Source organism: Emys orbicularis, chromosome 12 (assembly GCF_028017835.1).
Source record: "Emys orbicularis isolate rEmyOrb1 chromosome 12, rEmyOrb1.hap1, whole genome shotgun sequence".
Lineage (NCBI taxonomy): Eukaryota > Metazoa > Chordata > Testudines > Emydidae > Emys > Emys orbicularis.
Genome location: NC_088694.1, coordinates 50,020,832 through 50,036,203, shown reverse-complemented (window position 1 = coordinate 50,036,203; position 15,372 = coordinate 50,020,832). Strand labels below are relative to the sequence as shown.

Sequence of the window (15,372 nt, the reverse complement as noted above, 5' to 3'; positions counted from 1 at the left end):
GGCGAGTCAGGAGGCTGTGACTGGGGCCAGCTGCAGTTTTGTGGCTGGGGGAGGGGTGGATTCTCTCTTCCCCCCCCCCCCCCTTTGGTCTTGAAGACTCCTGCTGTTTTGCAATCCAGGCACTTCTCTCCCCCCAACAGCTGTAATTGCTTCCAGATGTGGAGCCACGACAGCGGCTGACTTCATCGCGTGGGCGCCGCGCCCGGCTCACGGGACCGAGGGAAGGCAGCCAGGGCTGGGGGGAGGGGAGACCGAGTGCCTCCTGCTTGGACCCCCCATTCCCAGCCCTGGAGTCCCCACTGCCCCACCACCACCACCCCAGCTCCCCGTTTGCTGTGTCCCGCGCCAGCGGGATGAGACGGGCCGGGATCTTCTCGCTTTTCGTATCTGGCAGGAGATTGAAATAAGGGAAATCGTGGTTAGACCCACGTCATGGTGTCTGGGCCACAAGCCGTGGGTTTGGTGACTCAGCCCCCCACGGCTCTGCTGGTGCCCCTCACTCCTGACCCTCTGCTAGCCCAGCCCTGGGCTCCCCCCAGCCCTGTTGGTGCCTCTCACTCCCAACCCGCAGCCCCTGTTAGCCCAGCCTTGGGCTCCCCCCATCCCTACCGATGCCCCTCACTCCTGACCCGCAGCCCCCTGTTAGCCCAGCCCTGGGCTCCCCCCAGCCCTACCGATGCCCCTCACTCCCGACCCGCAGCCCCCTGTTAGCCCAGGCCTGGGCTCCCCCCATCCCTACCGGTGCCCCTCTATCTTCACCCTTTAGAAAACGCACTCAATTCATTTGCAAAAAAAAGAAAATTTTTTATTCATTTTGATTTTTCTTAAAAAAAACAAAGCATTCCTCAAAAATTGTCCCCAAATCCCCATTTTTGGCTAATTTTCTTCTCCAAAGATGTCTATCAACAACATGAAGGAAAAAAACCCTTCCAATGAAACAAACAACTTGAAAACACGAGACCCTTGAAATGTTTCCAGCAGCCCCAGAGCCGGGTTTGTGTTATGAGGAGAGAGATCCTGGAAGGACGCACTGAGAATTCCCCAGTGTATCCAATTCTTCCCGAAGCTGGGGTTTGTTTGTTTCTAACAGTGAAAGAGGAGGAAAAACTGCAATGTCGTAATTCAGTGCCCAGGAAAACGCTGATGTAAGTCAAGGAAGATCATAACATAAAACCACAACTTTGTGTAGACATCCGGTTGCGTATGACACTTCCACAGGGTTTTCATTGCCAGTTGGGACAGAATAATTATGAAATCTCTGGACAATCGAACCATCAAATCCCTTGTACTTTGTTTCCGCCCTTGACCTGGCTAGATCACACCAAAACCAGATGAATTTCTGGATAATTTGACTTACAATTTATTCAGATTAATTTTCCTCAAATCAAGAATAAAACTGGGCCTTTTCCTACCACGTTTGCAGTCCACATACCCCCGGGAAATGACTTTTGTTGTTAGGATTTTGCAATTAATAAGAAACGTCTCAAAGAAAATGCAGCAGTTGCTAAAGAGGAGCAGGAAGGCAGGAATCGTCCTTGCAAAATGGGTGTCTCTCTCGAGGAGCGAGGTCAGGATCTGAACCTCCCTGTTAATTTAGCAATTCAAACACGGCTTGTTTCCTAAATGCGCCCAGTGCTGCGTTTCATCGAAACGCCCGTCTGGAAATAAGAGCCAGGAAAGGCCCCGCCGCAGGCGAGAGAGGACGGATAGTGATTCTTCAGAGCCACCACAAATGCTAATAACTTCCCGGGATGTTTTTAACAGTCAAAGCAGCGTTTTGGATGCAGCGAGGGGGGGTTAATTAGTTAATAATTATTCCAATTCCCTGCTGAAGATAGTTAAAATGTACTCAAGTAGCAGAGGGGTAGCCGTGTTAGTCTGGATCTGCTCTCAGGCTGGGGGGGGGGGGTCTATAGACTAACAGATGTATTGGAGCATAAGCTTTCGTGGGTGAAATATGTCTGTTAGTCTATAAGGTGCCCCAGGACACTGTCGCTTTTTAAAATGTACTGTGGATTTTAATAACGGCTGTTAATGATTAATAGCCAAATAATTGCTAATAAAAGCCTCTCTGCAAACTAGCTGCCGGTTTTATTCAATTTCCCTAGACACTAGAGGTTTAAAAATAGGGAAAATTGCTAATACACCACCCCGGAAAGTTCAAACAACCCCAATTCCTGGGATTTCAGTCAAGTTGCCCCAGGATCTTACTGTTATCTAAGAGTAACCGCCGCGCCGGCCAGACCAACAGAAGTTACCCGCACGAATTATACAATTTCCCCGGAAATCGGTGGTGGATATTAAGAGCAAAATGATGATAAATCCGCAGAAATGGGGATTTATTACGAAGAGTAATATCTGCAGACGAAATCCGGGGGAGTTTTCATGGCATGTACATTCCCCGAGCACTACCTGCTAAAACCCTCAGCCCCCTTGACTCAAGAGCAAAATAATATTAATTAATTAACAATAATAATACATTGAAAAATACCGAGAGAGACGAAAAACAACCCTCCCCCCAAAAGCACTTTAAGCCGCCAGTTTCAAAACACCCGGGTGAAAATCCCTCCGAAGCGGGTGCGGGGCGAAGCTGGCCCCTCGTCCCGGCCTGCGGGAATTGAGGGGCATCCCCCCGTGCCCTGACACCACCCCTCCCCCGCTAACACACTGATATTAGTTAATTGCCTTTTGTTCTATAGAATAATTAAGGTTTTTTTATTACAAAAATTATACATTAAAACAAAAAAAAATCCCCCAATGAGACCCCCCCACCAAGACTGGAGAGGAGGGGACCCCTAAACCTGACCCTTCCTCCACTGAACCAGCCCATTCACCCCTAAACTGGGCCCACAGTGCACCCCCTAACCAGCCCCCCCCATCTGCCCCATTCATCCCAAACTGGATCCAGCCATGGTCCCTGCCCCCTGACCATGCTCCCCCCACAGGGACCTGCTTTCCCCCCAACCCTCTTTCCTAGGCAGATTCGGGGGGGGGGGGGTTGCTAATACCTGGGTGACCCCTACAGGGCTGTGGTCCCCTATCACTCAGGATGGGGGAGGGGGGGCAAGATTCCCTGCCATCCTGTTTGGGGGCTCTGCAGGAAAGTGGGGGCAAAGTAAGGCCATGCCCCCGTCCGTTGGCTCTGCCCCCAAATGCATCATGCTACCCCATGAGCACCCTGCCTGTTTTCCCATCATCCCCTGCTCCTGCTGCTCTAGCCTTAGCCCTCTCCCTCATCTGCATAGCCCTGCCCATTAGAAAGCCCTTGTTTTGACCTCAGTATGACCTAGCTCTGCCCATTGGACTGCGTGGCAACTGTCATCTGCATAGCCCCACCCACTGGAATGCAGAGCCCCCTTATTTGTATAGCCCCGCCCACTGGAATGCAAAGCCCCCTCATCTATGTAGCCCAGCCCACTGGAATGCAAAGCCCCTTATCTGCATAGACCCGGCCATTTAGTACTGAAGCCCTGCCCCCTTCAGCCAAACGCCATCCCTCTTTTAATAGCTCCACCCCCATGGTTCTTATGTCCCCTCCCCCTCTCTTTGGCTCCACCCCTGGGTTCCCAAGGCCCTGGCTAAAGTACCTGAAGGCCAACCAGGGGCCTCCGTTCCACGGATGGCCCTGCCCCCCCTTTGTACACAGACCAATGGGAGATTCAGCCCAGCCCAGCCCAACCCAACCCAGCAAACGGGAACTAGAGCCAAGCTGATTGGCTAGCTCATGTGCCCAAGGCTGGGGGGAGGAGCCAGCATGACCTTTGGGGAGGCAGTCACACTGCTGTCTCCCATTGGCTTCCCCTCTGGTGAGGGGAAAGTTGAGAGGTCATAGAGGACGCTGATGGGCCTGAACTTTGATCTTTCCCCAGGAGGTCAAAGGACACATGGTTACACAAGGGGAGAGGGTCAGGGGTCACCCCGCAGGCTACTGAGCGCGCTCAGCACGCTTTGGGGGGGAGGAAGGAATGTCAGAAAGGGGGAGGGGCCAAGGGGAAGCCCCCACCCTTCACATATTGTCCAGCAGGGAAGGGGAGGAGCTTAAGGGGAGGAGCCAGAGAGAAGCCCCGCCTCTCACACCTTGTCCAGCAGGGAGTGCTGGCTGTGCAGCAGGGGGGCGGAGCCGGGGAGGAGCCAGGGGAATCCCTCCGCCCACACCTTGTCCAGCAGGGGGCGAAGCCGGGGAGGCGGGCGGGGCCGGGGAGCCCCACCCCTCACACCTTGTCCAGCAGGGAGCGCTGGCAGTGCAGCAGCCGCTTGGGGGTCCCGCGGCGTTTGAAGACCAGGATGGCGGCGCCCAGCGCCAGGGCGCAGAGCAGCAGCATGACAGGGAGCACCACAGCGGCCATGTCCACCGCCCCGCCCCCCGCTTCGTCCACCTCAATGACGATGACCTCGGTCTCCTCCCGCTCTTCATCCTCGCGCCGGCCGCCCCTGCAGCCCATCCAGTCCCGCAGCGCCGACTTGGGGTAGCCCGGTTCCACCCGCAGCTGCTGGTTGTTGAACTTCCAGTAGCGGCTGCCCTTGTAGAAATAGGTGAAGGCTGCGTGGCCGGGGGGGGGCAGGGCAAAGAGACACGCGGACGGGAGGAGACGGATGAACACGGGGATAGACAGACGGGAGGAGACGGACGGACGGACACAGGGATAAGAGGACAGAGAGAGAGATGGAGAGAGATGGACGGACGGGGAAGAGAGGGCCGGATGGACACAGGGCCAGACAGGGAGGAGACGGATGAACGGACGGATACACAGCCAGATAGGGTAGAAGAGAGACAGACACAGAGTCAGGCAAGGAGGAGATGGACAGATGGACACAGGACCAGACAGAGGAGGAGATGGACGGGGGACCGGGACGGGATGGACGAGAAGTAGCGGGAAGAGGGGAACAAAGCAGAAGCTAATCAGCCGCATCCCTCAAAATCCCTCCCCCACCGCTGGCCAAGCCCTATCGACCCCCCTGGTGATGTCAGACCCAGCAGAGCCTGGGTGGGGACCCCACGGCCCACCACTCGCCTCCCCTCATCACCCCAGGTTCCCCCCGACGCCTCCCCATTGATGTCCCGGCTAGGTGGGGCTCGGCCGAAGCGCTGCCCTCCTCTGTCCCCCACGTCCTCGCCGTACCTTCGTCGCTGCCCATGAAGGCCCCACGGGGTGACTCGGGAATCCCCTCCCAGACGGCGACGTTCTTGGGGTACTCGGAATCCACCGAGCGGCTCTCCTCATTGAAACGGTAATATCTGTAGGGGAGGGGACAATGAATGGGGGCTAAGAATGGGGGGATCCCAGCGGGGGGCTCTCTGGAGGGCGCTGACAGCACAGGGGGACCCCAGGATGGGGAGTGGGGGGTCCCAAAGGGGGGCTCTCTGGGGGTCGCTGACAACACAGGGGGACCCTGGGTTGGGGAGTGGGGGTCCCAGAGGGTGATGCTCTGGGGGGCACTGACCGCTCAGGGGGACCCCAGGGGAGGGAGTGGGGGGTCCCTATGAGGGGGTCACACAGGGGACGTCTCGCACTGACTTGTTGCCCCGGAAGAAGTAGGTTTTCCCGCTGGGCATCCAGAAGAGGGCGGCGTCGATGCGATCAGTGGGGAGCCCCCGGCCCAGCTCCCGGAGAGGTTTGGGGTACCCAGGCTGCAGGATGGCTTCATCGAACACCCAGTGCTTGTCACCTGCGGACCGTGAGAGCAGGGTCAGCCCCAGGGGGGAATGGCCCCATCCCCCCACCCCCCAGCCAGCCTCCCCCCAGGAAAAGGCCCCGCATCCTGGTACCTTTGAAGAAGACAAATTTCCCATCTTTCCTCTCATAGGCCGTGCTGATTGACGCTGGGAGACCGACCCAGAACTGGCCAATGGGGAGTGGGTACCCATCCATGACCCTGTTATTCCGGACCCGCCAGAACCAGCGCTCCTGGGACCAGAGAAATTCACACAGTTCTGCCGGTGCCCCTCCCTCCCGACCCTCAGCCCCCTGCCAGCCCAGCCCTGCCCCCCCAGCTCTGCCGGTGCCCCTCACTCCCAACCCGCAGCCCCCTGGCAGCCCAGTCCTGCCCCCCCAGCTCTGCCGGTGCCCCTCACTCCCAACCCACAGCCCCCTGCCCTGCCACCCCAGCTCTGCCGGTGCCCCTCACTCCCAACCCGCAGCCCCCTGCCAGCCCAGCTCTGCTGGTGCCCCTCTCTCCTGACCCACAGACCCCTGCTAGCCCAGCCCATGGCTCCCCGAGCCCTACTGGTGTCCCTCACTCCTGACCCGCAGCCCCCACACACACCTTGAAGACGAACATCTCCCCACGCAAGACAGCGATGGTGTCAAAGTTGCCGTCGCAGATGTTGGGGCCGTAGGGGGGGTTCTTGGGCTCGTCAGGCATATGGGGCCTGGCTGTGGTGCGGGGCACCGGGGGGGCCTTGGTGGGGACTCCCGACTTGCTCCCTGGGCAAAGGGACACAAAGGGTTAATAGAGAGCGGAGGAGTCAGGGACTATGGGGGGTCTGGGGGGGGGTCAGGTGTTGTGCCCCATACGCCCAGTGCTGGGGGCTGTGGGTGACCTGTTATTCAGCGTGAGGTTCAGGGGGTGAAGTTATGGGCTGCTGGCTGGGGTTGGGATGGAGGTAGAATCAGCATGAAGGGCGAGGTGGTGTCACACCCAAGGGAGTTAAAGGTTAGGGTCGGGGTGAGGATGGGGGTCACACCCTGAACGAAGAGCAGGGTCCCCTGCACTGTGAAGCCACGGGTGCCCTGTTGGTGGGTTAGGAGCTGGGTGGTCCCGCGCTCCTGCATGCCGCGCCAATGGGAAGGGTTTGCAGTGTGGGGGCAGGGGGCGGTCTCACCGTAGAGCTGCTGGATGCCACGCAGGTCATCGTCCGGCAGCACAAAGTTCTCGGTGTCCATCCACTGGTAGAAGGGCGCCATGATGGCCGAGGGGTCGTTCGAATGCTCCAGCCCCAGCGCGTGGCCCAGCTCGTGCACGGCCACCAGGAAGATGTCGTTCCCTGCGGGAGCGGGAGCATCAGTGTGTGGCATGGCCTGATGAGGATGTCACCACGGCCACCCGGGAACGGGGACTTCACCATATCCACCAGGGAATGGGGACGTCACCACATTCGCCCCAGAACGGGGTGTCACTGCATCCACCCAGGAATGGGGACACCACCATGTCTGCCCGGTACCAGGGACATCACCATGGCCGACTGGGAATGGGGACACCACAGGAACAGGGACACCCCTGTGTCAGGGACGCCACCACGTCTGCACAGGTGATATTATTCCCCTTGGAAATGGGACATGGGAGGGACTGGCCCAATCCTGCCCCAGAGCAGGGGACTGTCTGGCTCAGGGGGCAAGGAATGCGCCACGGGGCCTTTCCCCTCTAGGAGGCGCTGACTCTGATCCAGCCCCAGGGGGACTGGCTGGCTCAGGAGGGTGGGGAATGGGACACGGGGCCTGTCCCTTCCAGGGGACGCCGGCTCCCATGCGGCCCCAGAGGGTAGGATTTGGGGGGTTCCCACGGATGTGGAAAGGGGAAGTGACGCCATAGTCGGCCCATAGTCAATGGGTTGGGGGAGGGGACTTTCCCAGCATCTCCTTCCCTGCCCTGCCCCCCTCCCTAGCCTCCCTGCATCCCCGAAGAGAAAGTCCTGGGCCCTCCCCACCATTGATTCCCCCTCCCCCTTCTCGCCATGCTCCCAGCCCCCCACGACCTCTCCCGCCTCTCCCCCGATACCCCATCTGCCCCCTGCCTACCCCGAGCCCCCTATGCCCTCTCCCTTCCCCCCGAGCCCTCCACCCGCTCCCAACCCCCACTCACCATTGAGGTCATCATTGCGGACGGTCCAGGGCTCGGCCAAGTCGAAGTGGGTGTCACCGCCAATGTGGGGGCCGGGGAAATAGGCGTGGGCCAGGAAGCCCCCCTCCCCGTCGAAGGGGGTGCTGTCGCCGTGGAAGCCTTCGGCGAAGAAGATCATGATGTCGGCCTGGGGCGCCCGGCCCTGGCGCACGTGGGCGTAGGGCACCTCACGGAAGTGCAGCGGCGTGGCCGCCTCCCACACCCCAAAGGCCCGGCGGATGGCCTCGAATGTGGCCGCCTCGCCCACCTTGGGCGTATAGTTCTGGATGCTGGCGGGGGGAGGGGGGATACAGCCTGGGTCAGACCTGCATGGCTCCCCCCCCATTGCTGCCCCATGGTCACTGCATGGCCCCTCACGCCCCGTCACTGCCCCACGCCCCCCACTGCCCCATGGCCCCCATCACTGCTCCAAAGTGCCCCCCCCCGTCGTGGTCTCATGGCCACCCGACTGTCCCCTGACCCACAGCCCCCATCACTGTCCCACAGCTCCACAGACCTCCTCCAGCCCCATGGCCTGGCACAGCCTTGCGACCCTGACACCCCACAGCCCTACAAATCCCACATGGCCCCCAGCCCCCCATCACTGCCCTTTGGCCACCCAACTGTATTCCCCACAACCTCCTGTCACTGCCCCCCAGCCACCCCACTGCCCCCTCAGCCCTGTCACAGACCCATGGCTACCCCACTGCCCCAGCACAGGCCACGGCTCCCCACAGCTCCCTCACAGACCCATGGGCTCCCCATCACTACCCCACAGACTCTCCCCCACTTGGCCCCTTTGTCCCCAGCCCACCTGCCGCAGCCCCTCAGAGCCCACCCAGTTCTCCATGGCCCGCTCAGCCCCATGGACCCCCAACTCTCTGCACCTTCACATCCACCCCCAGCCCCTTACAGCCCCTCACATACTCTCCCTGGCCTCTCACCAGAACGTAATCTCGTTGTGCTGCCATTTCAGGCCCTGGATTGCGTAGCGCCGGCGCCGCACATTGGCCTTGATCTCGGCCCCGAACTTATCCGGGACGCCACAGCGGGGCCGCTGCATGGCCCTGAGGGAGGGGAGAGGAAGGGTGAGCCTGGAGGGGCAATTTAGTTAGAACTTGTCCCCTGGGGGCAGAGTCTCCCAGCGCTTGGGGCAGTTTTTTGTGTGCATGAGGGGTTGAGATCCCTTCTCCTCAGTGTCATGTGGCCTGGAGTTCCATGGGCTCATCACACCCAAGGGACCATTGCACAGACCCCGACCGAGATCAGGGCCCTCTTGGTGCTGGGTGCTCCACAGAGCCCAGGTCACTAGTAGAGCTGGGAATAGAACCCAGGCATCCTGCCCCTTCCCCCATAATATCACAGCTTTGTAGCCCTGTCGTTACCCCCAGAACGGAGCAAAGATCCAACTCCTGGGCCATTTCATCCCTTCCGAAATCCCGCTACAGTTCCTGGCTTCATACCTGCCCTGGGGCTCGGATTGGGGCACCAGTTTGGAAAAATCCCATGATTCTCAGTGGTGGGAATTTCCAAAGGGGCAGTTCCCATTGGCGCCCAACCCCCACTGACCCTTAATGGAGATGGAACCCAACGTCCATTGGTGCCCAACCCCCATTGACACCTAATGGTGCTAAACCGCAACGTCCATTGGCACCCAACCCCCATTGACACCTAATAGTGCTAGACCGCAATGTCCATTGGCACCCAACCCCAATTGACCCTTAATGGGGATAGAACCCAACATCCATTGGTGCGCGACCCCCATTGACCCTTAATGGTGCTAGACCGCAACGTCCATTGGCACCCAACCCCCATTGACCCTTAATGGGGATAGAACCCAACGTCCATTGGCACCCAACCCCTATTGACACCTAATGGTGCTAGACCGCAACGTCCATTGGCGCCCAACCCCCATTGACCCTTAGTGGGGATAGAACCCAACGTCCATTGGCGCCCAACCCCCATTGACACCTAATGGTGCTAGACTGCAACGTCCATTGGCGCCCAACCCCCATTGACACCTAATGGTGCTAGACCGCAACGTCCATTGGCGCCCAACCCCCATTGACACCTAATGGTGCTAGACCGCAACGTCCATTGGTGCCCAACCCCCATTGACCCTTAGTGGGGATAGAAACCAACGTCCATTGGCGCCCAACCCCCATTGACACCTAATGGTGCTAGACCGCAACGTCCATTGGCGCCCAACCCCCATTAACCCTTAATGGGGATAAAACCCAACGTCCATTGGCACCCAACCCCCATTGACACCTAATGGTGCTAGAACCCAATGCCCATTGGTGCCCAACCCCCATTGACCCTTAATGGGGATAGAACCCAACGTCCATTGGTGCCCAACCCTGATTGGCCCCTAATGGTGCTAGAACCCAATGTCCATTGGCGCCCAACCCCCATTGACACCTAATGGTGCTAGAACCCAACGCCCATTGGCACCTAACCCCCATTGACCCTTAATGGGGCTAGAACCCAACGTCCATTGGTGCCCAACCCCCATTGACACCTAATGGGGATAGAACCCAACGTACATTGGCGCCCAACCCCCATTGACCCTTAATGGTGCTAGACCGCAACGTCCATTGGCACCCAACCCCCATTGACCCTTAATGGGGATAGAACCCAATGTCCATTGGCACCCAACTCCAATTGACCCTTAATGGGGATAGAACCCAACATCCATTGGTGCGCGACCCCCATTGACCCTTAATGGTGCTAGACCGCAACGTCCATTGGCACCCAACCCCCATTGACCCTTAATGGGGATAGAACCCAACGTCCATTGGCACCCAACCCCCACTGACCCTTAATGGGGATAGAACCCAACGTCCATTGGCACCCAACCCCCATTGACCCCTAATGGGGATATAACCCAACGTCCATTGGCACCCAACCCCCATTGACCCCTAATGGGGATAGAACCCAACGTCCATTGGCACCCAACCCCCATTGACACCTAATGGGGATAGAACCCGTCTCATAGCACTAGAACTCAAAGCTCGGTAGGCTCAATGGGGGTGGTTCTCCTGGGGCTTGGCCGTGGGGTGACTCACCTCATGGTGTCGGCGTCAGCGGTCCCAGTGACCCGCAGACCATAGAAGCTCTGCATGGCGCTGATGGCAGCCGAGAGCGACTGGGGTGAGCGCTGGGTGTGGGTCCGCAAGTCGCCGGGGGGGAGGTACCCATACTGCTGCAGCCAGGCCTGGGGAGGGAGAGAGTCAAGGGGGGGCCACAGACCCCCACAACACCGACCAGCCATCCCCCCTCCCCCTGGGCAGTCCCCCATGCCCAGCTCACACACACCTGCCCTCCATCCCCCATAAACACCCACATCTGCCCTCCTTACCCCTCATGCCCCCAACTCCCACAATGACCCCATCTGCCCAACACCAACCCCCACACATACCCCTCACCGATCACTCCATCCCCTCACCCCCACCCCACCCCTATAGTGACCCCTAAACCCCATCCCCCACACATGCCCCACAACACCCACCCCCATCCCAGACATTGTCCCCCTATAGCCCACCCCACCACAGCCTGAATCCATGCAAGAGCTCACCCACCCATCCCTGGCATCATGTACTCTGTGACCCAAGGCTGGGCTAGCAGGGGGCTGCGGGTCTGGAGTGAGGGGCCCAGGGCTGGGCTAGCAGGGGCTGCAGGTCAGGAGTGAGGGGCCCAGGGCTGGGCTAGCAGGGGCTGCAGGTCAGGAGTGAGGAGCACTGGCAGAGCTGTTGGGGGGGTGCGGGTCTGGAGTGAGGGGCCCAGGGCTGGGATAGCAGGGGCTGCGGGTCGGGAGTGAGGGGCACCGGCAGTGCTGGCGGGGAGGGGGTCTTGTTGAATAAGGGCTGTTAGTCAGAGGCAGGAAGTGGGGGGACCCTTAACCCAGCGTGCTCTGGATTGTGCCTACTGGATCTGTTCCTCACCCATGCTCCCGGTGGCTGGCACCCCCTCATTCCGGTTCACCTCCCAGAGCCCTCCAGTTGATTTATCCTCTGGCTTCCTTTCTTCCCTCCCCCGCCCCAGCTCTAAATACAGCCCATCCACCTCCCCCGCTTCCGCTCCCCCACCCCCAGGGGCTAAATTTTCTCTTCCAAGCGAGACACAAACAAGTGTCTCCCACTCGCCCGCGGGCAGATCCCACCTGCTCGACACGCGGTTATCCCTAGCCCGGTTCATTCATTCTTCGCAGCCCAAACCCCCAGCGCTCGAGTTCCAGGTTCCGAGTCACCCAGTTCCCCTGTCGGGATTTTTACCCTGCCCTTGTCTCAGTTCAACTCTTTTGCGGGGCCCGGGGCTGCGAGCTGTCCCTGCACTCGTTTATTCTGGGCCTGCTTCGTTTGTTCTTCCCACCGAAAGGTGGAAGGGAAAAGGCTGCCTGGCCCCCTTCGCTCCTGACCGGTCCACGGTATTTGTTGCTTCTTCCTGCCTTTCCCTGCACTGTTCCGTTGGGCAGCTGGCTCCTCCATTCTCCTGCAGGCGTGTGGTGGGCACTGGTGTCCAGCGCCTAAGCGCTGCCCTTGGCCCCTATCCTGAGCTATCCCAGCTCCTCGCTCACTTCTGCAGGCTCTCTCCCAAGCCTGGGGCAGGAAAGGCGGCGCGCTGGCCCGGTCCCCCCTTCCCCACATTCCCTCTCCCTTCGCCACACAAGCAGGCCTTTGTGGCTGGGGGATTTGGTGGCGAGTTCCCCCCCCCCGGGGAATCCCAGCCTGCTCCCCCCCCACCCCCACCCCCACCCCCTGTAGCATGGAAGAGAAGGAAGGAGACGGACTTGGCAGAACGAGCAGAGAGTTCGGTGGAAGCCAAGAAAACGCTGGCCACAGAAACGGGGTGGGAGGCCAGGGCTTTGGTGAGGTCCTTCAAGGAATGATTGTGTAACTGGAACAGCCTTCGGATTGGGAACGAGAGAGAGCGTGTGAGTGCGTGTGTGTGGGGAGGATAGATAGATAGATAGATAGATAGATAGATAGATAGATAGATAGATAGATAGATAGATAGATAGATAGATAGATAGATAGAGTGGATGGGGATAGATAGATAGATTAGATTAGATAGAGTGTATGGGGCTGGAGAAAGAAAGAAAGAAAGAAAGAAAGAAAGAAAGAAAGAAAGAAAGAAAGAAAGAAAGAAAGAAAGAAAGAAAGAAAGAAAGAAAGAAAGAAAGAAAGAACCTGGCAGCCAAATGAGGAACATGCCAGTTTCTTGGGTGACGTCCAGGTATTTCGGAGCGGGTCCAGATGTGACTCACGCGGCAGCCCAGCGAATGGAGGAATGAAAACACGGAGGGAGTGGAGTGAGAGAACGGGGGAAGTGGGGGACCCAGGTAGGGGAAGGGAGCTGTGGGAGAGGAGGGCCAGGGAAACACCATCAGTGAAATGAGAGAATGAGAAAGTGGCTCAATAAATAAGTACAAGGGGAAGAAGAGAAGGAATGGATAGAAGGAGAAAATCCCCAAAGAAAGGAGTGGAAGTAAGGGAATGAGAAAGTCTGGTGAAGAGATGAGTGGGCAGGAAGTGGTTTGTGGAGTTACATTTCAGGGCTGGCCCCGGAGGGAGAAGAAAGGATGGCGGAAAAGCCCAGATCGAGGAGTTCAGGAAGGAGAGAAGGAGAAAAACCCCAGATGGAGAAGTAGAAAGGAAGGAAGGGGAAAGAGAGGCGTGAAAGAAGATTGGTTGGGGGTCACCCCGTAGAGAAGCGTTGTCCCTGGGAGTGGGAGGGGAGGAAGGCTAGGAAAAGAGTGTAAATACTGTAAACAAATGGAAGGAGGGGGAGACAAAGGAAAGGAGGGAGTGGGACAATCTGGCAAGCGGAGGAATGGAAACAAAAAACCAGGCTTGGAGACGAACTGCGGGGTTTGCTCCAGGCGCCGTGAGGAAGGGACGAGGGAGCCCCCGGGAAGAGGGAGGGAGGAAAGCCGTGGAGTGTCTGGCTGAGGAAGGGGTCAGGGCGAAAGGAAGGAGCGCGAAAGCCGCCCAAGGGAGGGATAGACGACGTGCGGCGAAGGGCAGAGGGGCGAGGAAATGGAGCCCAGCGAAGGAATGTGAAAGTTTTGGGCAGGCGAAGTTTGGCGTGGGGGAGGGAGGCGAAGCGCGCTGGGAGCGAGGGAAGGGGGAAGCGGGCAAAGGAGGAGTGTGAAGGGAGCGTCCTGCGGAAAACACCAGCCCGGGGCTGAAAGGAGAGGCAGGAAGAGGCGGCTGGTCCCGCGCTGGAGGGGAGGCATAGGCACCTGGGCAGAGGGAGGTGGGGGACTTGGGGCCCCCCAGGAAAGAGGGGCCGGGGCGGGGGGAACAGGGGCGTGAAAAGCGGGACTCTTGGCTTTTGGAGCGGGGGGCAGTGGGGTATGTAAGACAAAGCCCCCGATAGCGGGGTCCCCGGGACCGGGCTGTGGGCTCGCCCCGGGAGGGAGCGGGGTGACTCTGCGGCGAGGACAGACCCAACGGCTGGGAGCGGGACTCACCTCGGGGCTGAAGTTGGGGTCCCCGGCGGCGCCCCGGAGCAGGGCGCTCAGCACCAGGGTGGCGGAGAGCAGGGAGGGCGCCAGGCTCGGCGAGGGGCTCATCTTCCTTCTTTCCCTCCCTCCGCAGCGACTGGCACCTTCCCTCGCCTCACCGCCCCGCCGGACTGGGGACGTGGGCAGCGCCTGGCCCCACTTAGAGCCGGGGGCGGGGGCGGGGGCTGGGCCGGGCCCGGCCGAGGGGAAGCGGGGAGCGAACCGGCGGTGGATGGAGCCACCTAGAGGAGAGACGAGGGGAAGGGACAGGGGGAGAGATCTAGAGAGCTCGACCCAGGGGTGTCTCGGGGGATAGATCGGGGGTGTCTGGGGGTGGATCCCGGGGTGTCTCGGGGAATAGATCAGGGAGTGTCTGGGGGTGGATCCCGGGGTGTATGGGGGGATAGATCGGGTGGATCCCGGGGTGTTTGGGGGGATAGATCGGGGTGTCTGGGGGTGGATCCCGGGGTGTTTGGGGGCATAGATCAGGGGGTGTCTGGGGGTGGATCCCGGGGTGTCTGGGGGATAGATTCGGAGATGTCTGGGGGGTGGATCCCGGGGTATCTTGGGGGATAGATCAGAGGGTGTCTGGGGGTGGATCCCGGGGTGTCTCGGAGGATAGATCAGGAGTGTCTGGGGGGATAGATCAGGGGGTGTCGGGGGGTGGATACGGGATGTCTCGGGGGATAGATCAGGGGTGTCTGGGGGTGGATCCCCTGGTGTCCGGGGGGTGGATCCAGGGTGTCTCGGGGGATAGAACAGAGGGTGTCTGGTGTGTGGATCACGGGGTGTCTCGGGGGATAGATCGGGGGTGTCGGGGGGTGGATCCCGGGGTGTCTCGGGGGATAGATCAGGGGTGTCTCGGGGGATAGATCAGGAGTGTCTTGGGGGATAGATCAGGGGTGTCTGGGGGTGGATCCCCGGGTGTCTGGGGGGATAGATCAGGGGTGTCTTGGGGGATAGATCAGGAGTGTCTGGGGGTGGATCCCCGGGTGTCCGGGGGGTGGATCCAGGGTGTCTCGGGGGAGAGATCAGAGGGTTTCTGG

The 15,372-nt window shown here is 59.6% G+C and overlaps 1 protein-coding gene across 1 annotated transcript; it reads right to left on the bottom strand.

The window, feature by feature from the left end:
• Positions 1–4,211: 4,211 nt before the first annotated feature.
• Positions 4,212–14,419, bottom strand: MMP14 (matrix metallopeptidase 14). Its single transcript, XM_065414551.1, has 10 exons — positions 14,294–14,419; positions 10,887–11,035; positions 8,763–8,885; positions 7,801–8,108; positions 6,824–6,985; positions 6,265–6,425; positions 5,768–5,906; positions 5,517–5,667; positions 5,121–5,236; positions 4,212–4,540 (listed from the first exon to the last, which is right to left on the bottom strand). Exons 1-10 carry the CDS (start codon positions 14,393–14,395, stop codon positions 4,212–4,214), a joined length of 1,740 nt encoding a protein of 579 aa, XP_065270623.1. The 5' UTR covers positions 14,396–14,419.
• Positions 14,420–15,372: the final 953 nt, after the last annotated feature.